The sequence below is a fragment of the Callorhinus ursinus genome, unplaced genomic scaffold (assembly GCF_003265705.2).
Source record: "Callorhinus ursinus isolate GAN/ISIS: 27379988/994484 unplaced genomic scaffold, GSC_fseal_2.0 scaffold18, whole genome shotgun sequence".
NCBI lineage: Eukaryota > Metazoa > Chordata > Mammalia > Carnivora > Otariidae > Callorhinus > Callorhinus ursinus.
In genome coordinates, this window is record NW_027397080.1 from 2,982,881 (window position 1) to 3,010,191 (window position 27,311).

Sequence of the window (27,311 nt, forward strand, 5' to 3'; positions counted from 1 at the left end):
TGGGGGACGAAGCCCTCTGACAGTGGCTCGCTGAGTAGGAAACCGGAAGGGGAAGTCGTTGCCGCCTCCGTTGCCGACGCAATGCAGGTGAGAGCGGAGTTGGGACTGTTGACCGCTAGCTAGCTTCAGGTAACAGGAGTGAGAGTGGGCTGGTCGAGGAGAGTGAGGAGTTGGGACTGAGAGGAGAGGGCAGAGCCCGTAGCTGGCGGGTAAGGGCCCGCGGGATGGGGAGGCGCGGCCGACTGGAAAGGTGGGGGTGGGGCCCATCTGGCAGGAGACAGTGGCCGAGTCGCGAGGAAGGAGGACGCGTGGACTTGCTGTGGTGCACGAAAGGATGAGGCTACTGTAACCTGGGAAAGTTGAAATGCATTCCAAGGAAGACGGCTCAAGAAAATGGCGGGTTGGCTCAGGCCCCGTCCTAGGCTTTTGGATGGACGCTGTTGGATGCAGACATAACAAGGGATCTGGAAGTGCAGAGGAACCCGAGGGGTGAAGGAATTGCTGGGGGAGGGGGAGGGGATGGCCGAAAGCTGAGCTAATTATAATATGAGGCTGAGGGTGGAACCCAAGATCAAGGCTCATGTCATACACATTGGTGAGTTTGCAAGACGATTTTGCATCATTCTTCCCACCCTGAGCCTGTTAGTTGTTAAGGATGAAGAAATGAAATAAAACTGGAGACCACAGATGGGAGGAAAATGTTTGCGGACACCCCAGCATTTAAAATTGTTTCTCTGGTGCTTAGGAGCATGTGCATTTTTTTGTTTTTCACTTGCCAGTTACTTTATTGCACCTGGTTGACTGTCCGTGAATGTTTATAAGTTGACTAAGCTTGTGAAAGGGACACAGGAGTATTGGCACAGAGTTAAAATGAGTGCCGATTAATTCAGCAAGAAGAAATTTGAAAACATCAAATGTGGAGGGCAAAGGAAGAGTGGGGGAGGGTGGAGGGCAGCGTGGTACAAGCCTGGTATTCAGGGAAACCTTCATGTGTGGGTAGGTTTCCCAGAGATTATGTTATTGGCAAGAACCACCAGGCTCACAAGGCAGGTTCTAGTACAGGAGAAGCTAAAATACATATGCTGCAGAGGTGTACAAAGATAATAAAGCCCCGGCATTAGGTCTGGTGAAAGTGTCTCAGTGAGAGAGTACAGAGTATTTCCGATGCAGAGAAAAGCCAGACATGAATTAGGAGATGATGAGAGAAAGGAGGAATGGTGAGGTGAATGGATTGAAAGGTCTAAGGGTTGATGCTGTCTGTAACCCAAATACCGAAGATAGAAAACAACCTGGCTCTCCTGTGCTAGGGAAGTCCTGTGTTACTTGACTAGTTTTGCATACTGTCATCCTGGCTTTCTAGCCTTCCTCTGTATGTGCCATACTCACCGCTCTCTGGGTAACCAACCTGTTCCTGTCGGTGCAGAGGGAGGAGAAGCAGCTTGAGGCATCATTAGATGCACTGCTGAGTCAAGTGGCTGATCTGAAGAACTCACTGGGGAGTTTCATTTACAAGTTGGAGAACGAGTATGACCGGCTGACCTGGTAAGGGTTGCCAGGGCAAGCTGAGGAGGGCTCCATGGGTGCTGGGGGTGGGGTGGGGAGGCCTCCTGGTGGATAGGACATCTCCAGTGATGTCACAACTTCTCACTTAGCAAACATCTTTTGATTTGGAAAGAGCTGGGTTTTTACCAGCATTTAACAAGTGAAGTTTGTCTTAAGGCCATGGAAGTAGAGAAATACCCAGTTTCCCAACCCATGTTCTTTTTTTTTCTTCTTCAAAAGATTCTATTTATTTGACAGAGACAGGGAGAGAGGGAACACAAGCAGGGAGCGTGTGAGAGGGAGAACCAATGTGGAGCTCGATCCCAGGACTCTGGGATCATGACCTGAGCCGAAGGCAGACACTTAATGACTGAGACACCCAGGTGCCCCATAACCCAAGTTCTTTCTGGCTTTTGATTCTTACCCTTTGACTTCTCTGGGAGGAGGTACTCTCTCAGTGGGTCCTCCCACTATGGTGAGAATCTCGTGTTCATCCTGGATCTCTTACCACAGATATTGCTGAGTCTTTTAGGTCCAACCTACTCTGGAAGTGTGGGTCCTATTTTCAGGCCTGGAATGTTTTTACCCAGTTTCTGAATGTTTAGTGATAGGTATAGCCATGGTTCTTATTTTGTCACTGGTCCTCACCCCATTGAAAGAATGAACTGCCTTATTTCTCCACCTGTGTCAGAAACTGAAAGTGTGTCCCTCCTGCCCAGTCCAGTTGGAGTGCAATGAGTCCTTTTGGGATGAGCCTGGGAATTCCTAGTTTGAGGGACCCCTTCAAGGCTACTTTACTGAGAACATTCTGGCACCTTATCACCACCAGGCCCTCTGTCCTGGACAGCTTTGCCTTGCTCTCCGGACAGCTGAACACTTTGAACAAGGTCTTGAAGCATGAAAAGACACCACTGTTCCGTAATCAGGTCATCATCCCTCTGGTGCTGTCCCCAGACCGTGATGAAGATCTCATGGTAAGAGGAGGAGAAAGGTACAACATGGGAAATTAAATTCTTAGATGAGGACTTGGCGCACAGTTGTTGCTTGGTTATTTTAGAAGTTCTGAATGTGTAGCGTGTGGCAATAGAAAGTAAGGGCTGCATTTTGGAGACCTTGCTTTTTTTCCTTCTGGAGTTGGGGAGCCACTCCCAAATAGTGCCAAATAAACCTGAGGCCTCTGTCACTAAGGCAAAGACCTTTCTCCTCCAATACCTATCTTGAGCAAAAAGTATGTTCTTTTGTGAGTTTGTCTGTTTTGGTATTTTATTAAAATGTAGCAAAGAAACTTGCCTCTAGGCGTGGTAGAAATAGAAGTGTGAGGAGACAGAAATGAAGCAGGGAGTAAGGGCAGTAGTGTCCTCGGAAGCTCGATACTTTAAGTGTCAGGTGGTGTTTTCCCTGAAAATGTACCGTTTGTCTGTGGAAGGAACCATATATATCAGGCCAGACTGAATCTACTTGAACTGCATAGGAGGATCAGTAAAATCTGTGTGTTATAGCGGCAGACCGAAGGACGAGTGCCTGTTTTCAGCCATGAGGTGGTCCCTGACCATCTGAGAACCAAGCCCGACCCTGAGGTCGAAGAGCAAGAGAAGCAGCTAACAACAGATGCGGCCCGCATTGGTGCTGACGCAGCTCAGGTTGGATGGCGTCACTGCCCTGCTGCCCCCCCCCCCCCGAATCCCTCAAGTCCCATCACGAGAAGCTAGGCATTACCGTTTGTGTGTGGTGGGGATGCACAGTTGGTTACCCATAAGTTGTCCCTGGAAGAGCACAAGGAAGAAATTTCACCACACTCTTGTTTGTCCTGATCTCTGCACAAATATATATGTGTTACAGAAGCAGATCCAGAGCTTGAACAAAATGTGCTCAAACCTTCTGGAGAAAATCAGCAAAGAGGAACGGGAATCGGAGAGTGGAGGTATGGAGGGATTGGTGGCAAAATGGAGAAGGAAAAGCGGGAGAGGGTCGCTGGAATAAGAGTGGTGGTTTTGGTGGTGGTGAAGTGAGGGCAGAAGACCGAACTGCTTAGGAAAGGGACGTTTCCGTTCTGTTTGCCGTGTGTACTTAGGGCTAGCCCTGGAGCAGGTGGAGGAAATGGGCAAAACGAGAGGGGAGAATTCTGAGATAGCTGTGAGGGTCTTTGGGGGCTCTTCCTCTGGGCTGCCTGTGAGTGTGGATGCTGCTGAGCCCTGGTGCTCTGAGCCCCTGGGCTCAGCCTGGTCTTCCTCTTGCTGGGTTCAGTCCAGGGTCAGAGGCGTACCTCAGGCTCCTCACTTCACCTTTTTCTTCAGGTCTCCGGCCAAACAAGCAGACCTTTAACCCTGCAGACACCAATGCCTTAGTAGCCGCTGTGGCCTTTGGGAAGGGGCTATCTAATTGGAGACCTTCAGGCAGCAGTGGTCCTGGCCAGCCGGGCCAGCCCGGAGCTGGGACCATTCTTGCAGGAGCCTCAGGATTACAGCAGGTGCAGATGGCAGGAGCTCCAAGCCAGCAGCAGCCGCTGCTCAGTGGGGTACAGATGGCTCAAACAGGTCAAACAGGTAAGGGGGCAGGGAATGACATGGTTGCAGACCTTGTGGAAGTAGGAATAAGCTGCGTTGTCTGGGCCCCCAACATCCCAGAGCTGGAGATTTTCTCCCTTTCTTCTTGGACCGTGACTCAGAAAACAATTTTTTAGGAGTAAAAATCTCCTTTGAGACTCTGTAGCAGGCACCAGAGAAAGGAAGAACTTTGAGCAGCAGAAACTGCACCTCCTACCCCCATCTTAAAGTTCTGTCTCAACTACCTTTTCTGTCCCATTTACTCTGGTACAAGGTGTGCTGTCAGGGTCTTTTATTAGACTAAAGGTCTTAAGACCGTTCAGTAGGTACACTGGGAATTGACAAACAGGCAAGCTCCATGTACTCTTTTCTCTGTTTCCTCTGTCCTGCTTAGCATTAATAGTTATGAGAACAGTCTGGAGGAGTCCGGATGTATGTAGCTAAAAGAGGTCTTTTTTTTTCTTTTTTTTCCCCAAAGCTGTCCAGGAAAAGAAACAGTTACAATAAGAGAAAACTTTTTTCTTTCTTTTCTTTTTTTTTAACCTGTGACATTAAATGGAGTCTAGCTGTCTTTTCTGGGAGTAGCTGAGCAGGAGACCACTGGGGTGTGTTTTGACCCCTCCTACTATCAGCCCTTTCCTCCCAGACACCTTCAGGGACCCACATCTCTGATCTTTGCTACTCAGGGTCAGAGGCCACAGAGGTTCTGAGATGATAGAGCAAGGAAGGGGGTGGCGGAAGGGAACCTGGGAGACCATCTCTCTGATTTATCATGAAAGTCCCACCATGCTTCAAGTGTATTTCCTCATGTTCCTTTTAGGGAAAATGCCAAGTGGAATAAAAACCAACATCAAGTCAGCTTCAATGCATCCCTACCAGCGGTGAGTGTGGCCGGCAACCTCCACTCCAGGTGCCCCTTACAGAGTTGGGCAGTGAAATTGCCTTTTGCCCAAAGTGAACTACATGGGTACAATAAAGAGAACATGGGCTTTCAGCACCAGACAGATCCCAGCTCTACCACTGACTAGCTGGGTGACCTTGGGCAAGTGACCTCATTTTTCTCAGCCTGTTTTCTTATTTGTAACTGGCGATGATACCTACCTCATAGGGTTGTTGTGAGGATTAAAATGAGAAAATGAATGTAAAACACTTAGTATAGTCTATGAAATGACGGGTATTCAATAAATGGTAGTTTCTACAGCCACTTCTCCCCACTGCCCTCCTCAATCCTGGATCCAGAACTTAGCGGGATCTGATACTGCTTCACGTCAGTAGTGAGCTGACAGACCCAAGATCACAGGCTGTTCTGTTACGTTTGAAAGTCTGTGCTTACTTTGTGTGGCCAGAAACTGTCATAGCCTCTGTATGTCCTTAGGGGCGTGCTGGCTCTGCAGGCCCCCCTGCCCAGGTTCCATCCTGGCCATCTCTCCGAGCTGCGGGCACTGAAGCTTCTGGGCGGGGACAAATGGCCCACCTGCAGCTCTGGTGAAGTGTGGGTCTGCTCTCCTTCTCTCCTCTAAGAAGCCGGTTCAGCTCTTACCTGGGAAATAGTCACAAAGTCAACTATCCTTTACCTCACCCCATACACATGAAAGAAGATGTTGCAGTTCCAGTAGGTGGGGGCTTCCCAGGAAGTGGCTCTACCAGGTAGGACTGTGTGAGAAAGGGATTTTCTTAGCATGTGAAGAAGCCCCTTCTTCCTGGACTCATTTTTCTCGTTTTAGAGGGAGAAGGGAATTATGCCTCACACCACCTTTCTTCAGGGTTCAGTTGGCCTCATAATATACCTAGTGCCTGGACTCCAGCCAGGATGGCTTTCTTCCAGTCCACTGAAACTCTAACTAAGAGCCAGATTGCTGGTGGGTGGGGACAGCCACCAGGACCTTTGCCTGCTTTGCATAAAGCTGAAGAGCAGCGTGAGTTGGGTCTGCAGCCTAAGCTGCCTTTCTTGCTGCTCCTTTGCAGGCAGGGGCAGGGTTTGAGTCAGGAGAAGACCAAAGGGTTTCTCTGAATAAAGTTTGTTTGTTTATTTATTTATTTATTAGATTTTATTGATTTATTTGACAGAGACACAGCGAGAGAGGGAACACAAGCAGGGGGAGGGGAGAGGGAAAAGCAGGCTTCCCGCGGAGCAGGGAGCCCAATGCGGGACTCGATCCCAGGACCCTGGGATCGTGACCTGAGCCGAAGGCAGACGCTTAACGACTGAGCCACCCAGGTGCCCCTCTCTGAATAAAGTTATTTAAATTTCTGGCCACCGTGTCGGGGTTAGGCAATAGCAATTTATAAGGGAGCTATATAGGGATCAGAGACCATATGTCAGAGACTTTCAAAGTTGCTGCAAGGCAGTTTTAATTTGTCCATAAAACGTTTTCTTAGCTTTGATTAGCTTTGATGTAAAAGTCCTGAGCGGTATGAGGAGGGCCTGCTCATACCTTCCAGCTGCCTTTTTTCTGTTCGCTTCTGTCACACAGCGGTGCTTTGGCATTTGGTGCCGGGCAGAATTCTGCCAGGCTGTGGCAGCAAAGAACTGGAAAAGTGGTCCCCAATGTCACATCCATTCCTGCTCCATCAAGACAAGAGATGGTATCCGCAGAGTTCAGTGGTCATAGCACCCAACAGCGTGGGGAGTCCTTTTATCATCTCTGAGGCAATGCCAGACCTTTCCCCCACTTCAGCAGTGCTGCTTTACTGCTCTGTTGGCCCGCTCAAGTGTTCCTTATGTTCTTACCTTTTCCCTCACTGCTGGAAGTGTCAAAGCTAACCATATTGGATAAAGTTCAAGTTGTATGTCTCTAAAACCCTTGAAGGAGCTTTTGGTGACTGCCGTCCCTTAATTCCACCAGAAGATTCCCTCCTATTGAGAGGCACCAACCCCAAGTTACTTTGTTGTCTCAGACTAATACTACCTTCATTCCCACCATAATATTTGAAATCGGTTCCTTGTCCTCCCAGACTGGAAATGGCCTCCTGACCCAACAGGAATATGTGCAGGACCTCACCGACATCTTGGGCCCTTATGCAAACATTCCTTACTCTAGAGGCACTCACATCTTTATATTCTTTACTTACTCTGGAAACACACGTTCTCATTTCTGACCCCCTCCTATCCCCACATCCTCTGGAGTACACACACCTATGTAGCATCACCAACTTTGGGACCCACACAACCTGGTAAATGCCTCCATGGAAAGTATCTCCCTCTCCTCACCCAGGCATTCCCTCCACTCCCTTGGGGACGAATATATATGGTGCTCCCTTTAAAGAAGAGGGTGTGATGTGCTTACTTGTTCAGATTTAGGATGTGTAAAAGATGGCTCTCTTGCTCTACTTTGGGGGTATTCCTCTGTTTCTGACTTATCTGTTTTGCCTGGGGACTGTGCTTTCTCCTACTCTCGGGGCCCCTGGGAAATGAGATTAGGCTATCGTCTCCTGGGATTATGCCTAGGATGGAGAATGAAGCACTGTGAAACCATGAGATCTTATTGCAGTGCCGAGTCCATCCCACTGAAGGAGATTAAGAAAGCTTACTTAGGGGCGCCTGGGTGGCTTAGTTGGTTAAGCGACTGCCTTCGGCTCAGGTCATGATCCTGGAGTCCCGGGATCGAGTCCCACATCGGGCTCCCTGCTCAGCAGGGAGTCTGCTTCTCCCTCTGACCCTCTTCCCTCTCATGCTCTCTATCTCTCATTCTCTCTCTCTCAAATAAATAAATAAAATCTTTAAAAAAAAAAAGCTTACTTAATCCATATATGCATGGACCATTACCACTGCCTAGGACTGGTCCGTCTCCAGCTCCGCCCTGTGGCTAGAATTCTGTCATTGTTGAACCTCCCTTTCACTCATTACTCTAGTCACCCCATTCTCCACCCCTTCTGAGGTCTACTGCTGCCCTACCTAGCCAATTTTACTTAACCTTGTACTTTCTTGTGAAACAGCCAAAATCGATAGGTTGTAGCCAAGTGCTCCTTCCAGCTCCATAATGGGTTCTGTCTTGAGGACTGAGCTGGAGGTATAGATTGCTCACCTGTCCTGCTGTCAGGGAGGAAGCTGAACTCTGCAGGAATACCCTTGTGCAAGGCTGGTCCCTTTTCCCACCCATTCTCACCTCCCCCAGGCAGCTGGGAACAACCTCTCTCTTTGTCTGAGCTTGTACAGAATAATCCTCCTTACGGACAATGTATTCTCTGTGCCCTGTGGACATAGGAGCCGTGTGAGCTGATCCCAGCACCAGGCAGGACGGAGGCTGAATCTTTCCAAATGCCCACCCTGGGTCAACTCCTGATTATTGTCCAGAGAAATTACTAAGGGATGTACGTTAACCTACTGGCTAAATCCAGAATTTTTTCAGTGCTCATCTTACTTGATCTCCATGGCGTTTCCTAGTGCCGAGCATTTCCTCTTCATCTCTTTCTCCCCACTTGGCCCCTATGTCTCTGACCATTCCTTTTTGGCAGCTTTTGGCCTTCTATCCCTCTGCCCGCTGTCTCTGTGGACCACCTCTTTTATTTTCAGCTCAGAGCTCTCTGCCCCTAGGATCCATAGGTTCCTCAGATTCTGAATGTTCAAGTCCAGGCATCCTTTCCTCTGAACCTGTTTTGTTTTTTTTTTTTCCCCCTAGTTTTCCTGGGTGTGACCTAAGCCAGGTCTATGGAAGTCATCCTAAACCCGTCCCTCTCTGTGTCCCACCCCCAGGTGCCAAATCCTATCTCTTCTGGCTCCCTAATATCTATCCATCCTGCCCTGCATTTTAGGCCCTGGGCCTCTTTCCCTAAAAGTGTTCAGACTCCCTGTATCCCACTCCGACCCATCTTTGATACGGCTGCCAGGTCTTTCTAAACTGCTGATCAGATCACATTGCTCCTTTGATTAAAATCCTTTTGATAGTTCCCTCCCCATGTTTCTCAAACTGGAGTCCATGCACCTGACAGGTTGGTGTGCCAGGCATGCTGAAAGTCCTTGGGTCAAATCACCCTGGAACACTCATTTTCTTGAGGGTAAGTAATTTAAACAGAGAACAAAAAACTACCATGTATGCATTATTAGGAGAAAATAGACTTCAAGAAATTCCTACTAGTCCGAAGGGGTTCAGAGTAAGCCACTGGATTTCCTGGGGGATATTTCTTTCTGTCTTTTTTGCCATTACATTTACTTCATTAAAAAATTTGAAAAACATCTAAAATTTCCCGGGAAGGCAAGTAAGATTCTGTGTGATCTGGCCCCCTGACTTCTCCTGACTTAGTTTCTCCCTTGTCCTGCCGCCCACTCTGTTTTCAAGCCATACAGGCTGCTTGAAGTTTCCTGAAATGAACAAACTCTTTCTAGCCTCCGTTCTTTTTGTCCTGCCATTCCCTCTGCAAGGAACATTTTTCCCCATCATTCTGTCTGATGAATACCAGTCATCTTTCAAAATTCAGCCCATGAGCCGGTCTTCTGTGAAGTTTTCTGACAACCCAGTGTGGACACAACTCAGTGCCACTCAAGTAAGTAAAGTCAGTTACCTCCTCTTCTATGCTCTTTATTGTCCTCCAGGTTCAAGCACCCTGAACTGTCAGGGTTTGAATTCCAGTTCATCTACCTGGGAGCTAGGTGATCTTTGGCATGAATGTGTGTGTCTGGCATACTACAGCACCTGGCCCACCATAAACACTATAAATGCTAGCTGCTATTTTTTTTTTTTCTTTACAGAGAGAGAGACAGCGAGAGAGGGAACACAAGCAGGGGGAGTGGGAGAGGGAGAAGCAGGCTTCCCGCCGAGCAGAGAGCCCGATGCAGGGCTCGATCCCAGGACCCTGGGATCATGACCTGAGCCGAAGGCAGACGCTTAACAACTGAGCCACCCAGGTGCCCTGCTAGCTGCTACAGTAGTGTGATTTAGTTGACTTGGGGGAGATAGAATAATGTAGCATTTTGGTTAAAAGAGCAGGTTCAGACTGCCTAGCTGTGCCACTTACTAGCTGTGTGGCTTGGGAAAGTTAATTTACTTCTGTGCCTCAGTTTCCTTATTCCTGGGGATGATGATATTAGTGGCAATATTGTAGGGTTGCTGTGATGTTTAAATAGATTACTACATACTAAGTGCTCAGAATAGTACCTAACAATAAAAGCTTGATAAATATTCGCTATCCTCAGGATAGTGTCTAGAACTCTGCTGTCAATAATTGTTGCTTAAGCCAATGATTGATCAATCCCTTTATGAGGACAACTTCTTCCTCCCTGTGCACCTTGTCTTTGCTGACGTCATGCTCAGCCTCAGGAGCTCAGCCTCCTGAGAGATCCTTTGTGCACTTCTCATCCCCCACAGTGTCTTCACCGAATGTAGAGCATTTTTACATTGGTTTGCCTGGTGTGATAAGTCATTTTTGAATCTAGTTTTGTGAATTTTTTTTCTCCCACTTAGTTGACACCCATATTCTTCCATTAAAGCCCAGTTTGGTCTCTTAAATTGTGTGTCATTTTGCTTTGAGACCGAATGACAAGCTCCCTCACCTGAAATGTTCTTTGTCCCCCCTCCTAAACTATATCTCCTGTCCAACCAGTTGAAGGCTCAGTTCCACAGTCTGCCTACAATTCTGTCCCTAAAGGGGACCCTACACCATGCAAAGATCACTCTGTGCAGTTGTGAGGAGTTCCCTCATTTGTCCATGCTTACCAGGTTTGGGCTCGGGTCTTCATGGGCTGCTGTTGTAATTCCCCAGGTATCACAGATCAGAGCTTGTGCTTGCCTCTCTTCACACTCACCACCAGTCCCGTAGGCCTTGCTGTGTCACGGCAACTCCACTGTTCTTGGCCACTGAGCTGTAAGTACTCTCAGCTGGAGCTAGGACCCGGGAGTGAGGTGCTATGTCACACGTCTACTGCTTGCAGAGGCTCTGCCCTCTACTTGGACTGTCTGCCCTCTCTTTTTCCTGCTGCCAGTCCCCTTGTTCATCCTTCCAGTGTCACTTCTATCAGGTCTTTACCAACTCCTTCCCTGTATACTCGACCATTCTTCAATTATACCTGATCTGGACACATCCATTGTGTGGCCTGAGGCAAGTTATCTCCCTTCCAAGAACCCCAGTTTCCACCTCTGTGAAATGGGATTATAGCCTAGACCTCAGAAGGGTACTTTGCACTGAACATACTTAAAATTAAAGTGAAACCTTTAAGTAGCTCGTAATTTTCTACTGGGTAAAGTCCAAACTTCTTAGAAGGGCATAAAAGGCCCTTGAAGTATAGTCAGCACTCAAATATTAACTACTATTCTCTTCCCCTACTCTCTCCTGAGCAATTTCATTTTTATTGCATCATGGTATATTAGACTGCTTTGATTATAGCACATTACAATTAAACTAGCTTAACCAAAAACAAAGAGAGGGGGACCCGATTATATTTGGGTTATTCAGAGGGAGGGTTGAAGGGTGACCGGCTGCAGGAGGCTCCGATGTCCGAGGCTCTCTGTCTCTGTATTTCGGCACTCTGCAGCAGGAGGGCACATCTCATGTAGGAACTCTAATTGTTCTTGACTGGATTCTGGGCTGTTAGGAGCTCAGACTGGGGGAAACTGGGAGAACACCATGATTAACAGGCCAGTGGAGTGGGGGCAGGAATTCCTTAAAGGAAATGAAAGCACTTTTCCCCTGGCTGGGAAAGTGTCTGAGCTCTCACAGTCTACTTTATGTGATTTCAGAGAATCTTTGGATTTTTTTTTTTCCTCGAGCCCTGTCCATTCTAAACTTCCAGAACTGTGTTTTAAGATTACCTATGGAATGTGTCACTTACTTCACACTCCAGATGTCCCCAAATGCATTCATTTCCTCCACTCTGCTCCACCTGAGTTATCCAGCATGACCACCTTCCTGTCAATTGTGTCCTCTGTCTGCTCTACGCTCTCAAGCCTCCTGTGTGTCACAGGTGTGTGTGTGTGTGTGTGTGTGTGTGTGTGTGTGTACATCACACCTGTGCACTGTAGCTGGTCTCTCGGCTGGCTCCCCTTCCCCTCCTCTCCTCCTGGTGATATATATCATATTGTCCCCAGGTTTGTCGTTCTAAAGAACAATGGGGATCATAACCCCTTTCTTAAAAATTCTTCGGGATGCCCCAGTACAAACAAAACTCCTCATTCTTTCATTTGGGACCAACCAACTTTTTCACCTTCTGGCATATGAAGGCCTCTTATTCAGCGTATGGTTTGGCTAAGCAGAATCAGGTGTAGCAATTCCCTGTACCTGTTCTGTGCTTTCCTCCTTCCATCCCTTTGTCCACACTTTTTCCTCGGCCTGGAACACCTGTGTTGCTTCCGCCTTACTTGCCATGTGACCTTGAGAAAAATCCATCACGCTTTTTTTTTTTTTTAATATTTCATTTATTTATTTCAGAGAGAGAGAGAGAGCATGAGAGGGGGGAGGATCAGAGGGAGAAGCAGACTCCCTGCTGAGCAGGGAGCCCGATGCGGGACTCGATCCCGGGACTCCAGGATCATGACCTGAGCCGAAGGCAGTCGCTTAACCAACTGAGCCACCCAGGCGCCCATCCACACCCTTTCTGATTCAATTCTTTCCATCCATGAAGTGGGGATAACAGTAGTTACAGGACTGAACCATAAGAACGTACGGAAAGCAGCTCTTAGGGGCCCATTCTTGCCAGAGAAAGTAGTGAATAATAAGCTACGCTTTCTCTTTTCCCCTTTTGGCCCCTCTCAACACATCTTCCAGATCTGGCTGTCTTTCCCTCATCTTGATAACCTCCCCTGGTTTGTCCCCTAACCAAAAGTCTCCCCTTTTCCCTCTCCACAGCTTTTTCTGCAGGTTCTATCACAGCCCTCTTCCCATACCTGAGTTTCTTTAGTTCTGTTCAGTGAGCAATGCATGCTACCCACAGTGTGTAGGCTTTGGCTGCCCACGGACAGATGTGACGAGTGTTCACACACAGTCTCCCCCTTCTGCCAGCTGAATGTTTTTCCAGCTCTGGTTCCTTTAGCAGAGGTCTCAGCCTTAGGTGGAGGACACTGGCGAGCGGGCAAAGGCCCAAGGATATGCAGAATGATTAACTGACAACCCCTTCACCCTCTCTTCACTCCCCTGTCCTCACAGACTCAGCCCTCCCCCCCAACTCCTCTGTGTGGCGACTGTGTAGAAAGTGCCCTTTGTCCTTTACAGGATGGGGAGGGGAGAAGCCTGACACAGCCCCCAGGAGACTGCTTTCATCTCTACGTGCCACTCCTGGTGTCTGTTAGCCTAGACCCTCAGTTCCTATCATTTTTAGCCGACTCCCCCACGTCTCCCATGCTCTGTCCCCTCCACTCCTCCACCCGTTCGCCCACCTGCTCAAAAACACACAGGCATGCCTTTTTCCATTTGTTTCTCATTGCTATTCCTGCTTCTTTGATTCCAATTCCTTTTAATATTTCTGCTGAAACATGTAAAGCCTCAGATAATCATGGGAACGGAGTTGTTTGCGTTCACAGGGATGGTGGTTTTCAGACTGAACCCTTGCAGAAAATAATCAGTGGTTTATCTTCTGGGGAATGAGGATGGAGAAGGGCCCCTGAGAGAGCAGTGAGTGAGCAGTGAGTCAGACAGGGGGGGCCCCGGGGGGAGTCACCTCACTTCCAGTTAGTCAGGAAGGTTCCATGAAGGAGGGGGAATTTTAGCTGTTGGACTGGGGCTTCTTCCCCTGCATGCCCCTCCCCAATACCTGGCCAAACTCAACTTACCGAGCCTGTGAGTTCCTGGACCCCTTCCTGGACCCCTTCAGTTTCTCCAGTTTATCAGCCTGCCCGTTCCACCAAGCTTCTCTGCAGGCCCCAAATGACCTCCTCTCCCAGTCCCCTGACAAATTTACCCTTCTTTTCCGTACATGTCAGTCTGTGAGGTGTTCTCCTTAGCCAAAGGCTAATCCCTCCGTGTGTATGCTGGATCCCATTATCTCTTTCCACACCGCACATAAACATGCTCAAGACTCTTCCCGTCAAAAACAGCCATTAGAATCAATCTGAAGGTGAGAGCCAGACATTGATATTTTTAAAAGCTCCCAGGTGATTATGTGCAGCCAGGGCTGAAAAACATAAACAGAACAAAATCCACACTTCTTACCATGGCGTTCAGGGCTCTGTATAAACTGATTTCTGCCTGTGTTTCCTGCCCTGACCTCTCTGCCCTCTGAGCTGGAGCCACACTGAACTACCTAGAGCTCCCCGAACCTGCCACATCTCTTGCTTCTGTGCCTTCACACCCATGCTTCCCTCTGCCTGGAATGCATTTCCCTGCTTTCTAGAAAGTGCCCTTCAACGTTCAGCTTAGTGTCCTTTCTGTGAAGCCTTCAAGAACTCGCCGCCACCCTGGGGTAGGGTGCCCCTCCTCAGTGCTTTCATAAGCCTCTGTGTTTATCTCTGTGGGAACACTCGCCACATGCTAACTATGATTGGTGTCCTCCTCTAGACTTCGAGTGTTTTGCAGGAAACCCAGGGCCGTGGAGGATGGAGGATGCCATTTGGTAGGATGTGGGGCCAGGTGATCTCTATCAGAGACGCTTTTTCCCAGGACTAGGACAGGAACTGAGCGAAGTGAGTCTTGGTGCATGTTCACTCCTGTAGTCAGTCAGCGTTGACTGACGGCATGCTGTGCTCATTTACCACTGGGGCCCAGGTGAATAAATGGGTAGCTGAAGTTCCCTGCTTCTACTACCTTTGACCTCGGTGACTGCACATCCTCGCTGGTCGTCTGCTTTATTCGTGTCTCATTTGTCCCTAGGTGGATACTGAATGCACAGCCTCTCACTAGAGCTCTCCGAGCAGTGTGTGCACACAGTAAGCGCTGAGGAAGTATCTGTCGAACCAGTGCTCATGAGTATACACACAAGACTGACATACTGGTTTTCGGCAGTGGTATGTTCTGAACGTATGGGTTGCTTCCCACCGTCTGAAATGTTGCGTCCAGAAGCAGGGCTAAGCACTGCACGTGGCCCAGCTCCTTCACGCTTCTCGAGGATGGGGGAGGCACTGCAGTTGCCATCGTACAGAGGTTTGGCAGCTTGCAGAAGCTCACGCAGGTACTCACTGGAAGATTTAAACTCAGGCCTGCGGAGTCAGGGGTGACCCCAAAGCCACCAAAGTATACCTGGAACACATTAGGCTTTAAACAAATATTTACAGACTCAAGGGAGACTGCCCCCCCCGGGGAAGTAGAAAGCCTTCTGAATTCTCACCGTCCTCCCTGCCTGACTCTGGGTCCCTCGACCTCTCTTGCCTTTCTCACAGTCTCATTTATTCTGATATTCACTCCACATTCTGAAGGATCAAATGAGCCAGCCAGTGGGCCCAGGTGCAAGAGATACGGAGCCGACTACCACGTGCCTCTGGCTGAGAGGAACGTCGAGTGGGGGAGGTTGCAGACAATTGTGTCGCTTTAGGACTGCTGTAGGATTGGGGGAGCAGCGCTTGGAGAAGGGTATTACTACCTGGGAGAGCTGTGTGTACCTTGTATTGAGCCAGGGGACCAGGCTTGGGGTGGGAGTGTGCGAAAGACGCAGACATCCTTGGCGAACAGTTAAAGCCTAGCACAGGAGAGTAACAGGTAGAATGGCAGACTGAGGGCCCGGTCAGGGAGGCCTTAATGTTATAACGCTAAGAAATTTGAGCCTTTTGAATTGTCTTTCAAGGGTAGCTGCTCACAGGCTGGATCATAGTTCAAGTTTGGCTCTGACCTCTTACCTCTAAGACTAAACTACACGGCTGCATCCCACCATTTATGAGCATATTATTTCTCCCAAACCACGGTCTCTTCTGGAATTCCCTTTCTGTCCACATTTACACCGTCTGATCCAACAAGCAGTTATTGGGTCACGAGATGCAGAGCACCGCTCCAGGAGCCGCTGGAGCTGCACATTACATTCCGCTCAAACTTAGTCCTCACCCCAGTTCAGTCTAGTGGGTGAGTGTGTGGAGCTGGGAGGGGAGTGCAGGAAGCTGGACAGACAGCTAAGTATAGAGAGTCCACCTGTCTTGGGGACATCTCCAGTGTCTGCCACTCGAATCCCATCAGTTTCCAAAGCTGCTTAGGTCAGGCTGTTAGCTCTCACCTGGTCTGCCTCAATAAGCTCATCGCCCTGCTGCCAGAGCGACGTGATTCTGCTAGCCCGTAAACCCCGGGCTGCGACAGCAGCATCTGCCTTCTTCACCCATGTGTCACTAGCACTTACCACAGTCTTGCACATGGTCGGTGTCCAATAAGTATGTGATCATACAAGCCTGATTGCAGCCTCCTTGGGAACCTTCACTCTTTCTCCTCTGCTTCCAGAATAAAACCCAACTGCCCGTGTTGGCCTTCAAATCCTACTAGATTCAGCCACAGTTGGCCTCACTTCCCTTTTCCTTTCAGTACCTTCAAGGCCAGTTTAGCCAGTGATTCACTGTTCCTGCCCCAGGCCACTTGTACTCTCCCACTGTGAAGTCCTCTTAGCAGTTCCTAATGCTAGGGCTCAAGTTTATGGGCTGTTTGAGAAGGCTTCCTTGCCCAGCTGCTCCCTCCGGCTGAGACCTCTCTGCTACCCCTGGTTAGCCCTTAGCACACACGTGCTGCCTCCCGCGCAACCCTCCCACCACCCCCTGGAGAGAGAGCTCTGGAGGAAAGGGATGCTGAGGCCTGGAACTTTCCGCAGGGTCCAACCTGGGTAGGCCTGCGACGGACAGAAGATGTGTTGGTCGCGTTGGTGGACAGTCACTGGAGGTCCGAGAATGAGACTGAGCGTCAGGAAGAAGCCAGGTGCACCTCTGGCGGGCCAGGGACCGACGGAGCCGGCTGCGCGTTGCGGAGGGAAGGGGTGGGGAGCCCTGGCTGGGCGTGCTTCCTGCCCCGGAATCTGGCGGCCCGCCCCTGCGCCCGCCCCTCGGGCCGAGCCGAGTCGGGGCCAATCAGCAGGCGCCCCCCGCCCGGCCCGCCCCGTCCCCCTCTGGTGACAGAAAGTCGGCCCAGCAGATGAGGAAGTGGCAGGCAAGCTGGCCCTGGCGACTTCTCTCTGGCCCTGCTCACTCTGAGCCCTTCACTGCTGCCCGCCTGGCCCCCCACTGGTGAGTCTGGACCTTCCACGGGCGGGCTGTCCACGTGCCCGGGCACCCTGCCCGCTTGGCCCTGCCCTGCCCTGCCCTGCCCAGCCTGTGGGCGAGGCTCTTCCCGGGACCGTGGGTGGGAGGTCCCAGCTCTCTGGGGCCGGGCCTGGCCGGCAGCCTCCCTCGGATCCCGGCCCCTATTTGCTTAAACCTAGGCTTTCTTCCACCAGCTCCCGGTCTTGTCCCTCTAGGCTCTTCTCCTCCCTCTCCTTTGCTCCCAGTTCTTCTCTTTTCCCTTCCCCTCCCCCCTCCTTTGCCTGTCTCCTTTTCCCTTCCATCCATCTTAAAGGAAGGAAGCACCCGCCTGAGTTCCCCTACCAGGGACACACCCAGTGCTCCTCAAGCAGGGGGAGAGGTCCTTTCCAGAGCTTCGAGCCACTCCTGACCTCCAGGGGGCTTGAGTGTTTGTGGGGGGGGTGAACTTGAGGTGGTGGTTGCGAGAGCGGGAGAGATAACCAGCTGGCAGGCTCACATGGGTCAGGGAGGAACCGTGTGTGAGCACAGGCCTCTGCCAGGTAGGCCCCGCCACAGAAGAGGCAGCCAACGAGATCTGATTGTGAATGAATGAATGGTGATTGTCGTCCAGGAAAGAGATCTGTGTGCAAGACCCGAAGGCAGGTGTGTCTGAATGTGGTAAGGGTTACTTTATGTTCATGCATCTCTAAGTGGGGTGTCTGAGTTTATGTCTGTGACCACATTTATCTGTGACTCACATACGTGTGAGTAAAGCTGCGTGTGGGCCTGGGGGTGTGAGCATGAGCATTTGAACGTGGTAGTGCAGGACCAGGGAAGGCGGCCGTGTGAGTGTTTTGGGTGTGTTGCCAGTGTGAATGGAGTTAGGAGTGGGTCTGAGTATCAGAAACTCTGCATGTCAAAGCCCATGGAGGCTGTTTGGGTGGTGTGTCACAGGGGGGTGGTGAATGCCAGCAGGAGGTGTGTGGGCCCTGCGTGTACATAGGTGTGCCAGCCCTGGGTTGGCCTGTCATTGGTGCTGGGGGGAGCTGTGCGAGAGGGAGGACTTGGGGCCTGACCGTGGTGGGGGCAGTTGGGGATCCCCATGGAGGCTGTGAGAGCATCTGTGGGATGTGTGCCTAGCAGAGTGTGTGAGGGGCACGCGGAAGGCCTCGTGGAGATGTCAGAAGGTGGATATTCTTCACTTAGTGCCTGCACGCCTTGTTCCCTGGACAGAGGGGACCTGGCAGACTAGAATGCAGGCAGCTCGCAGAGCATCTGCTACCCTGGCCGGTTGGGGAATGCCTTGCCCCTCTGGGACAGCCTTGGCATCCCAGGCTCTCCTGGGTCTGGGCCGAGGCTTTTGTGTCCCAGTGCGCCCTCCCCCGACATTCCTTCAGGTTCTGAGGGGGAGAGGGAGGGCCTGGCTCATTGGGACCCTCCCTAAGGGAGGGGAAGATTCCCGAGACCTCCCCCACTCACCCACCTCCTCACATGCCACTGGCCTCGCTGCCCCTCCCAGGGAGAGAAGGGTGATTGTACCCATTCTGAAGCAGGACAAACTGAGAATTTATGGCTGGTTTAGGAGAGGATGCTGGGTGTGGGTTTTCAACAATTCTTTTTGGGCCAAGGCTAGGCCTGGGCTGGAGTCCTGCGAGGTTTCTGGCTCAAAACTAAGCTAGAGCCTTAGCTCATCTGGCTATCCAGGGTGGGTGGGTGGTGAGTCCCATGCTTTACTCTTGGCTTTCTCAATCCTGGTTTGGTCTTGCTCCTCCAGGCCCTGACCTGTGGCCTGGACCCACCCTCCACCCCATGCCGCAGTGCAGCGGGGGCGGGTGGAGGGCGGGGCGCTTCCAGATCAAGTCGGACAGGTGGAGCCGCCGGGGCAGGAGTCTCCAAGAGCCAGGCTCGGGAGCGGAAGGGCAGGAGGGGAGTGCCGGAGAGGAGGGGAGCGGGGAGCGGAGAGAGTCGCTGGAGGTGAGAGCCTGGGAGGGCAGAGGAGAGGAGAAAGGGGCAGGGGTGGAGGGAGTTGTGGGGGCGAGCATCCCGAAGGTGGACTGGAGCGGTTGAAGGGGAGGATCCCTGGGCAGAAAAAGGACCATCTCCCGCTGGAGAGGTGGGAGACTGGTGGGGAAGGGAGAGGCGGTCATTCTGGAGAGGAGAGGTAAGATTCTCCAGAGAGAGACCGGAAATGGAGAGCACCCCTGTGGAGGAAGAGGGGAGGTGAGAGCGGGTGGTAAGAATCTCGGTGGCGGAGCAGGGAGTGAGCGAGGCGAGTGAGGTGTGGAGAGGCGGGCGGCACAGCCCTTCCCAGCAGGCAGGCAGGCTGCGCGGGAAGCCGTGCCTCCTACCCCCGGTCCCGGCAGTTCCTTCCTCTCCCTCCTCTGTCCTTTCTGCAAGGAGGTGTCGGGAGTTGTCTCATCTGGTCTGTGTCCTGTCTGTGGGTCAGGGGTAGGCTGGGGGCACAGCCGGCCCTGACACCCACCCCCCCATCCCTCCCCAGAATCTTTAGCCAGGATGGAGGCAGTTGTGAACTTGTACCAGGAGATGATGAAGTATGCAGGTAAGATGCTGTCCTCCCTCCTGCCCCAGGATCCCTGGATCTAAGGCTGTCTCCTACTGGAGAGTCCCTGCCAACCCCTTGACCCTCTGTGACCTGACCGCATGCCTGTACACATGGTGGGGACCCTTTGGACCCTGTGACTCTTTCTGACTCCTTGACCCTTATCCACAGATCCTCGGATCCAGGGCTACCCTCTGATGGGGTCCCCCCTGCTAATGACCTCCATCCTCCTGACCTACATATACTTCGTTCTGTCACTTGGGCCTCGCATCATGGCCAATCGGAAGCCCTTCCAGCTCCGGGGCTTCATGATTGTCTACAACTTCTCACTGGTGGCACTCTCCCTCTACATTGTCTATGAGGTGGGCCTCTGGGATACCTAGGTTTTAAATCCTGCTGGCAGGATAAGGGGCAGGCCTTGGGGTCAGAGCATGGCATCTCCTTTCCAGAGAGGCTCAGATCCATTTCTTCAGCTAGATAGCAGGAGGGATTGGGCAGGGTGGATCCCTGGTGGTCTAATCCACACTTCTTCCTAGTTCTTGATGTCTGGCTGGTTGAGTACCTACACCTGGCGCTGCGATCCTGTGGACTATTCCAGCAGCCCGGAGGCACTAAGGGTAAGTGGGGGTGGAGGGGTGCAGCTAGATTATAAGCACCTTGGGGATAGCAGTTTGGCTATGCCCTGGGCTTATGGACCAGTTCAGGGAAGTTTTTGGAGTAGCATGGGGGTCCTAAGGCTGCCTGACTTCTTGCAGATGGTTCGAGTGGCCTGGCTCTTCCTCTTCTCCAAGTTCATTGAGCTGATGGACACGGTGAGTGGTTGTAGGAGATTTCTGAGGACCTGGCGGGGAGAAAGGAGAGGCCCTGGCTCTGAAACCCATTTCCCCCACTCTTCTCAGGTGATCTTCATTCTCCGGAAAAAAGATGGACAGGTGACCTTCCTACATGTCTTCCACCACTCGGTGCTTCCCTGGAGCTGGTGGTGGGGGATAAAAATTGCCCCGGGTGAGTGGTGAAGGCCACTGGGGGAAGAGGAGCAGGCACTGAGAACCAGCAGCTCGACTCTTCCTGACCTGGTTCATTGTCCCCTGACAGGAGGAATGGGCTCTTTCCACGCCATGATCAACTCTTCTGTGCATGTCATCATGTACTTGTACTATGGGCTGTCCGCCCTTGGCCCGGTGGCTCAGCCCTACCTGTGGTGGAAAAAGCACATGACAGCCATCCAGCTGGTGAGGGGCCTGGCCCATAACCATTCCCCCAACCTTCCTTCCTGGTCTGGATCCTACCTTTATTCAACCTGCGTCACCTTTGACCCCGTGCCTCCGCATTCAACATTCGGTCTTTCTCTACCACCTCTGTTTCCTCTGACCCTTGCCTTTTTCTATTCTAGATCCAGTTCGTCCTGGTCTCACTGCACATCTCCCAGTACTACTTCATGCCTAGCTGTAACTACCAGTATCCACTCATCATCCACCTCATCTGGATGTACGGCACTATCTTCTTCATGCTTTTCTCCAATTTCTGGTATCACTCTTACACCAAAGGCAAGCGGCTGCCCCGTGTACTTCAGCAAAATGGAGCTCCAGGTACCACCAAAGTCAAGGCCAAATGAGAAACGTGGCCTAGCTCGGTGCCCACCTAAGTGCCTCAGGACTGCGCCTTGGGCAGCATCTGACTTCTCCCCACCTACACCGGTGACCTGTGACCAGGGTTTAAGTGGTCAGGACTGAGCAGGGGACCGGCCCTCCCCTCCCCACAGCTGGTACACAGGGACCACGGCTTCCGTTCCTCACCCACTTCTCTCGGCCAGCTCCAAGGACATGGCCTCATTGCCCTCTGCCACTCCAGAGCTGGGGGCTGAAAGGGCTGGACACTTATTTCCCCCTCCCTGCCTTAAACTTGGGAGAGGAGCACTCAGGACTGGCCCCTACCAGGGTCTTGTGGCCTTTTTCCTCACACTGAAGAGGTCAGCAATAATCTTGTCACTGCAGACCTATGATCCCTCCTTCTCTACCCCACACTGAAGCAGAAGCTTCTTGGCCAAAGGTCAGGGTGGGTGGGGGGCCTGGGAATACAGCCTGTGGAGGCTGCTCACTCACTTAGGTCTTCATTAAAAGTGACAGAGGAAACCACCAAGGCTGTGTGTTACATGTGTGAATGGAAGAAGTGCTAGCCCTGTCTGCAAACAGGAGGGGTGGTTTTGGCTCTCTGAAGACAGTAGAGAGGAGCCTCTGGTAAGGCTGCTGGGACAGAGGTCATGCAAGGAGAAGAGAGGGAGACATGACTTTATTAGAAAAATAAAAAAAACCAAAAACAACTGAGGTGATGAGTTGGTCCTTAACGGATGCCTTGGTGGATGAGGCTGCTCTTGGCTGCACTGGCCTTCTCCCGCTCCCGCCGCCGTGCAGGGTCCAACTCAAAGCAGCGCCACAGCCGCAGGGTCTCATCTGCTGCTGCTGAGGCCACGGTGGCCCCGTCTGGGCTCATGGTCAGACTTAGGACCCGGGCAGTGTGACCTGAGGCATGAGGAGGGAGAGCAGTACATATGAATGCAGACACACCTCCATCCTCCCAATATTGAGGGCCACCTACCTTTTTTGTTTTTTATAACACTTCTGAGATAATAGAATTCATCCTTTTAAAACACACAATTCATCCTTTTAAAATATACAATTCATTGGTTTTTAGTATATTCACAAAGTTGTGCAACCATCACAATAATTCCAGAACGTTTCATCGCTCCATAAAGAAAGTGTCTCCTCATCACCTTCTCCCCCCTGCCCCTAGCAACCATCAATCTATTTTATTTCTTTGCATTTTCCTCTTTTGGACACTTCATGTAAACAGTCATATACAGTATGTGGCTTTCCTTTTGTGTCTGGCTTTGATCACTTAGCACCTACCTTTTTTTAAAATGTTGAACCATTTTTTAAATATAAATTCAATTAATTAACATATAGTCTATTATTAGTTTCAGAGGTGGAGGTCAGTGGCTCATCAGTCTTATCTAAAACTGCTTGACTGACATCCCAACTTAGTATCTCAGAGGCAGTTCAAACTTAACATGTTCAAAAGGAAACTCATCTCCATTCATTTCAAACCTGTTCCCCTCATGGGTTTTCCTCTTTTTTTCCAGTTTCAGAGGTAGAGTTTAGTGATTCATCAGTGGCATATAACATCCAGTGCTCATTACATCATGTGCCCTCCTTAATGCTCATCACCCAGTTACCCCATCCCCCCACCTCCCTCCCCTTCAGCAACCCTCAGTTTGTTTCCTGTGATTAAGAGTCTCTTATGGTTTGTCTCCCTCTCTGGTTTCATCTTGTTTTATTTTCTCCTCTCTTCCCCTATGACCCTGTTTTGTTTCTTAAATTCCACATGAGTGAGATCATATAATTATCTTTCTCTGATTGACTTATTTCACTTAGCATAATACCCTCTAGTTCCATCCATGTCATTGCAAATGGCAAGGTTTCATTTTTTTTTTGATGGGTGCATAGTATTCCATTGTGTGTACATATACATACATATATATATATATATATATATACCACATCTTTATCCATTCATCTGTCGATGGACATCTGGGCTCTTTCCATAGGTTGGCTATTGTGGACATTGCTGCTATAAACATTGGGGTGCAGGTGCCCCTTTGGATCACTACATCTCTATCTTTGGGGTAAATACCTGGTAAGTACCTACCTTTAAGCTCAGCCACCTTGGCCATGGTTGGGTACTTCCAAATAACCAACTGGTTCTGGGCAAAGCCATGGCCTGAGATGAGCTCCTTGTAGTGGGGAGACCAGAGGATGGAGCACACCTGTGGAGAGGGGTTGGGATGTGGGCACAACATAGAGCCAACACTACTCAAATGAGAACTAAGTCCATTTGAGTGTTAGGCACCCTGCCAGGTGCCAGACTCAGACTTGAATCATCACAGTTCTTATAAAAGCTTTTTGAGAGAATTATTATCCATTTTAACAGATAAGGAATCAAGCAGAAGGAATTTCAGCAAGTTGCCTAAGATGACATGCAAATTTAATAGGTGGCAAAGCCAGAATTTGAACTCTGGCTCCAGAGCCCAAGTTTAGAATGGAATGAAGACTGCATGGGGGAGATGAGGGTGGAAGGAGAGAAAGCTGGAGTAGGTGCAGGGAGACCCCACAGCAAGGGCCTCAAATGTCATTCTACCCAATGTGGATTAAGTGCTGTAGGTGCTAGGGAGCTACTGCAGGGTTTTAGGACAGTAACAGACAACCCAGATCCAGTGCAGAGGCCAGACTGGAGGAGATAAGAATGCTGAGCGACCAGTGCAATGGGCCTCCACTGAGCAGAGTGGCTGTAAGGGGAGGGGACACATGTGAATGATACTGAGGTAAAAATGATGTGTTTTGGGGACTAGCTGAGGAGGATGAAAGATTCTAGGAAGTCTGGCAGATTTCTGAATAAAGTTCTATCCCTCTCAAACAATGTAAGAGGAGAAGGAACACATTTCAGGGAGACAAGAAGGCAAATGTAATTTAGGACATATTAGGGTGTTGCCGCCTATAGGGCATGAGGTTGGAGTCGAGCCACAAACATTAGTATGGTCTGGACCGCTTGAATGAGAGCTGAGTTAGAATTTTGGAAATCATCAGGGCAGGGAGTTGGTGAAGCCACTGGAGGGGACAGTTGCCCAAGGAAGACTATACAGAGTTAAGAATACTTCTGGGAGGGAGAGGCTGGAACAGGTAAAAGACTACCTGGGATTGAGCATCCACAGCACTCAGACAGGCCCCAGAGCAGACATTCCAGATTCGAATGTGTCGGTCGCTGGTGCCCCCTCCGGTTGCCAGGACATTGGACTGCCAGGGACACCAAGCTACAGCCTAGGTAGGATAAAGTTGGGGTCAGCAGGTACTAGAGCTAGACAAGGAGCTACAGGGGTCACAGGGTAATCCCGTCCCATCCAATCCTACCATCCCGTCTCCCCTTAACAGTCCCCAGGTTCTGGGTGAGGGTCTGCAGAGGCCCCAACCCAGCCCCACTCTCACCTTGACAGCCCCTTGATGCTGGGTGAATGTCTGCAGGGGAACCCAGCCACCCTCTCCAGGAGCACTAGGCCACACATTGACCAAGTTATCGTTGCCACCGCTGGCCAAATGTCGTCCATCTGGGGCCCAGCGCAGCCCACACACCTCCTGGCTGTGGCCGCTCAGTGTGGCCACATGGTGTTCTGCCACCCGAACGTCATGGTGGTGGATGTGGCCAGAACGGGAGCCACTGCAGGAGGGAAGGGAATGAGGTTCAGTGGCAGTGCCACCAAACACGGCCAGCAGCACGGAGTTGCTTCAGTTCAGAGGCGTACCTCTGGGGACAGGTGGCCAAAAACACAGACTGATTTTGCAACAGACTAGCTAAAACCACAAACCTGGACACGATATAGCTATTCCAACACAGGGAGCTCACACGGGCAGAATGACTGGTCATGTTTCGAAGCCGCTTCTGCTGCTGCACATCCCACAGCTAGAGAGAGAAGGCCGCTAGGATCAGACCTGACTTGCCACGAACACCCTCCCGCCCGACAAGCCCCCTGGGTCTGGGCGCCACAGAACTGAAGCACGGGGACAAGTCTCACCTGCACCTCCGCACTGCTGGTGCCCACAGCCAGGTAGTTGCCCTCTTTGATCCAGGCCACAGAGGATATATAGTCCCCAGGCTGCTCCATTTGCAGCAGCTGCAAGATGTCCCCAGAGCTAGCACTCCACAAGTACACGCTGTTGTCCAACGCCACAGCCAGTACATTCCCAGAGCTCCAGTCCACAAGGTTCAGGTCTGCCAGAGCAGGGAGAGGGAAGAGCATGAGCTTGTTCGCCTGGTCCCCAGGCCCTCTTCCTCCATCCAATGGGCAAAGAGAAGGCTGCACTTACAGTAGTCATTCCGGATTTCAGGGGCGTCCAGGATTCGGTCTGGCAGGGAAGGAATGTAACGGCAGGTCTTCCGGCTGGAGCCAGGCGTGGCCTTCTGGCTGTAAAGCACTTTCAGTCTGTTCTGGTAACCTGTGGCAACGGAGTGGGTCCACACACTGGGACAACTGACTCTTCCCCGTGCCCCTAGCCTAAAGGTCAGATAAACACCTCTCCTCCCCTCTCTTAGGTGGGAAGAGCAGACAGGCATCTCCTCTCAACTGTAGGGATGGGCTGACACCTCCCTCCAAGATCCAAGAACTTTGGGTCTTACCCTCTGGGGCATTTTGTGGTTTTCCACTGAGCCGAAGGATCTTGGCTTCCTCCACATCAAAACCGTTCAGGTTCAAAGCCCAGGCTTTCTGATGTTCCTGGCACAAAGGGCGAGAGGGTGAGGCAGGACGGCATGATCCAGATTACACAGGCGGGTCTTGCGCCTTAGGCCCCTCTGGGACACATACCTTCTTGGTGGGCGTCTGGCTATCTTCAGGCTGGTTTTCCTTGCTCAGGAGGAAACTGGCCACTTCCATCTGGGAAGCACTGCGATGGGGGATATAGCGGTCACCGCCAGGTTTGCTGGGAGTGGTCTGAGCCTTGGAGCTGGATTTGCCTGGGGCAGGGAGAGGGAAGCCAGAGAGTCTGACCAAGCTCCTGAGGGAAGAGGCATGAAGGCCGCTCTCAGCTGTCCTCTCTCCCTCCCCGATGTCCCGCCGCACCCCACTGACCGGGAGTTCGGCCCGGGGTCCTGCCGGCGCTGTGGGATCGGTTGGCTGCCCGCATGGGTGAGGGAGCCGGCCCCGCGGCTTCCTTAGCTTTGCGCTGCCAGCGCGCGGGAGGTGCATTGGGGATAGGGGCGTCCAGCTGCAGCAGCGAGTGCAGGTCACTCTCGAACACGAACTGCGCCATGGCAGCGTCTGCAGAGGGAGGGGTCCTTGGGGTGGGTGCCCGCCGAGTCCTGGAGGAAAAGGCGACCGTGCTCGATCTGGGACGGCCAGCCACTCACTCAGGGCCCTCCTGTCCGCAGCCCCGCCCGACCCAGGACCCCCGACCGCCTCTCACCTTCAGGCCCGAGCAGGTTCCAATCCCAGACCGACTTCAGCACTGCCTACCTACGCTTCTTAAACTCTCCGCTCCGAGTTCGCATTGGCTCCTTCAAAACCCAACTGTCGTAACCGTCGCCTTCGCCCATTGGCCTTTTGCGGCACAGGAGGCGGGTCTTCCGGTGCAAGTCACAGATCTCTCGAGAATCCCGCCATGGAGCGTGATTTGAAGAGTGAGAGAGGGAAGGCCGGTCCCCAGAGAACGGGTGTCTGAAAGCGAGAGGGGCGGGACGGGGCGGGGCGCGCCTGGGGGCGGGGCCTGCGCTGCCGCCGCATTCCGGAGCCGCTTCCATTCATTCCTCAGCTTCCCCTCATCCGCCCTTTACGCTTAAAACTGCATGTGATGTGCGCCAGGACTGCATTTGTTGTGATGTGTGGAATTGTTGAATCATTTTTTTGTACACCTGAAACCAATATAATATTGTATGTTCACTAACTGGAATTAAAATAAAAACTTAAAAAAAATACATATAAACACACATACAGCGGAATATTACTCATAAAAAAGAATGAGATCTTTGCATTTGCAACAACATGGATGGACCTACAAGGTATTATGCTAAGTGAAACTAGTCAAA

General features: G+C 51.3%; 3 protein-coding genes across 16 annotated transcripts; 2 read left to right on the top strand and 1 right to left on the bottom strand.

The window, feature by feature from the left end:
- The first annotated feature begins 16 nt into the window (after positions 1–16).
- MED8 (mediator complex subunit 8) lies at positions 17–16,847 on the top strand. Of its 11 annotated transcripts, none has more exons than XR_003205129.2 (9): positions 17–87; positions 1,361–1,542; positions 2,372–2,516; positions 3,042–3,182; positions 3,382–3,463; positions 3,837–4,085; positions 4,906–4,966; positions 9,409–9,566; positions 16,723–16,829. XR_003205129.2 is itself a non-coding variant. In XM_073902768.1 (9 exons), the coding sequence occupies exons 1-9, from the start codon at positions 82–84 to the stop codon at positions 16,736–16,738; spliced, it is 984 nt and encodes a 327-aa protein (XP_073758869.1). In that variant the 5' UTR covers positions 17–81; the 3' UTR covers positions 16,739–16,819. The 11 variants fall into 11 exon arrangements, 9 of the variants coding, with proteins under 9 accessions (XP_073758869.1, XP_025711838.1, XP_025711837.1 ...); XR_012381260.1 differs by lacking the exon at positions 16,723–16,829 and adding an exon at positions 10,782–10,883; XM_073902768.1 differs by lacking the exon at positions 9,409–9,566 and adding an exon at positions 10,782–10,883 and having other exon boundaries at positions 16,723–16,819.
- A 150-nt stretch (positions 16,848–16,997) lies between these two features.
- Positions 16,998–21,873, top strand: ELOVL1 (ELOVL fatty acid elongase 1). 2 transcript variants are annotated; one of them, XM_025856058.2, is made up of 8 exons: positions 16,998–17,131; positions 19,626–19,685; positions 19,857–20,047; positions 20,222–20,302; positions 20,441–20,497; positions 20,585–20,690; positions 20,781–20,917; positions 21,079–21,873. In XM_025856058.2, the coding sequence occupies exons 2-8, from the start codon at positions 19,640–19,642 to the stop codon at positions 21,298–21,300; spliced, it is 840 nt and encodes a 279-aa protein (XP_025711843.1). In that variant the 5' UTR covers positions 16,998–17,131; positions 19,626–19,639; the 3' UTR covers positions 21,301–21,873. The 2 variants fall into 2 exon arrangements, with proteins under 2 accessions (XP_025711843.1, XP_073758870.1); XM_073902769.1 differs by lacking the exon at positions 16,998–17,131 and adding an exon at positions 18,900–19,099.
- Positions 21,874–21,957: 84 nt separating this feature from the next.
- Positions 21,958–26,810, bottom strand: CDC20 (cell division cycle 20). Of its 3 annotated transcripts, none has more exons than XM_025856044.2 (11): positions 26,693–26,810; positions 26,359–26,588; positions 26,095–26,243; positions 25,908–26,004; positions 25,598–25,726; positions 25,306–25,502; positions 25,099–25,193; positions 24,722–24,950; positions 24,431–24,556; positions 23,391–23,508; positions 21,958–22,204 (listed from the first exon to the last, which is right to left on the bottom strand). In XM_025856044.2, the coding sequence occupies exons 2-11, from the start codon at positions 26,537–26,539 to the stop codon at positions 22,026–22,028; spliced, it is 1,500 nt and encodes a 499-aa protein (XP_025711829.1). In that variant the 5' UTR covers positions 26,540–26,588; positions 26,693–26,810; the 3' UTR covers positions 21,958–22,025. The 3 variants fall into 3 exon arrangements, with proteins under 3 accessions (XP_025711829.1, XP_025711830.1, XP_025711831.1); XM_025856045.2 differs by having other exon boundaries at positions 26,359–26,615; positions 26,693–26,797; XM_025856046.2 differs by having other exon boundaries at positions 26,359–26,547; positions 26,693–26,783.
- Between the last annotated feature and the right edge of the window lie 501 nt (positions 26,811–27,311).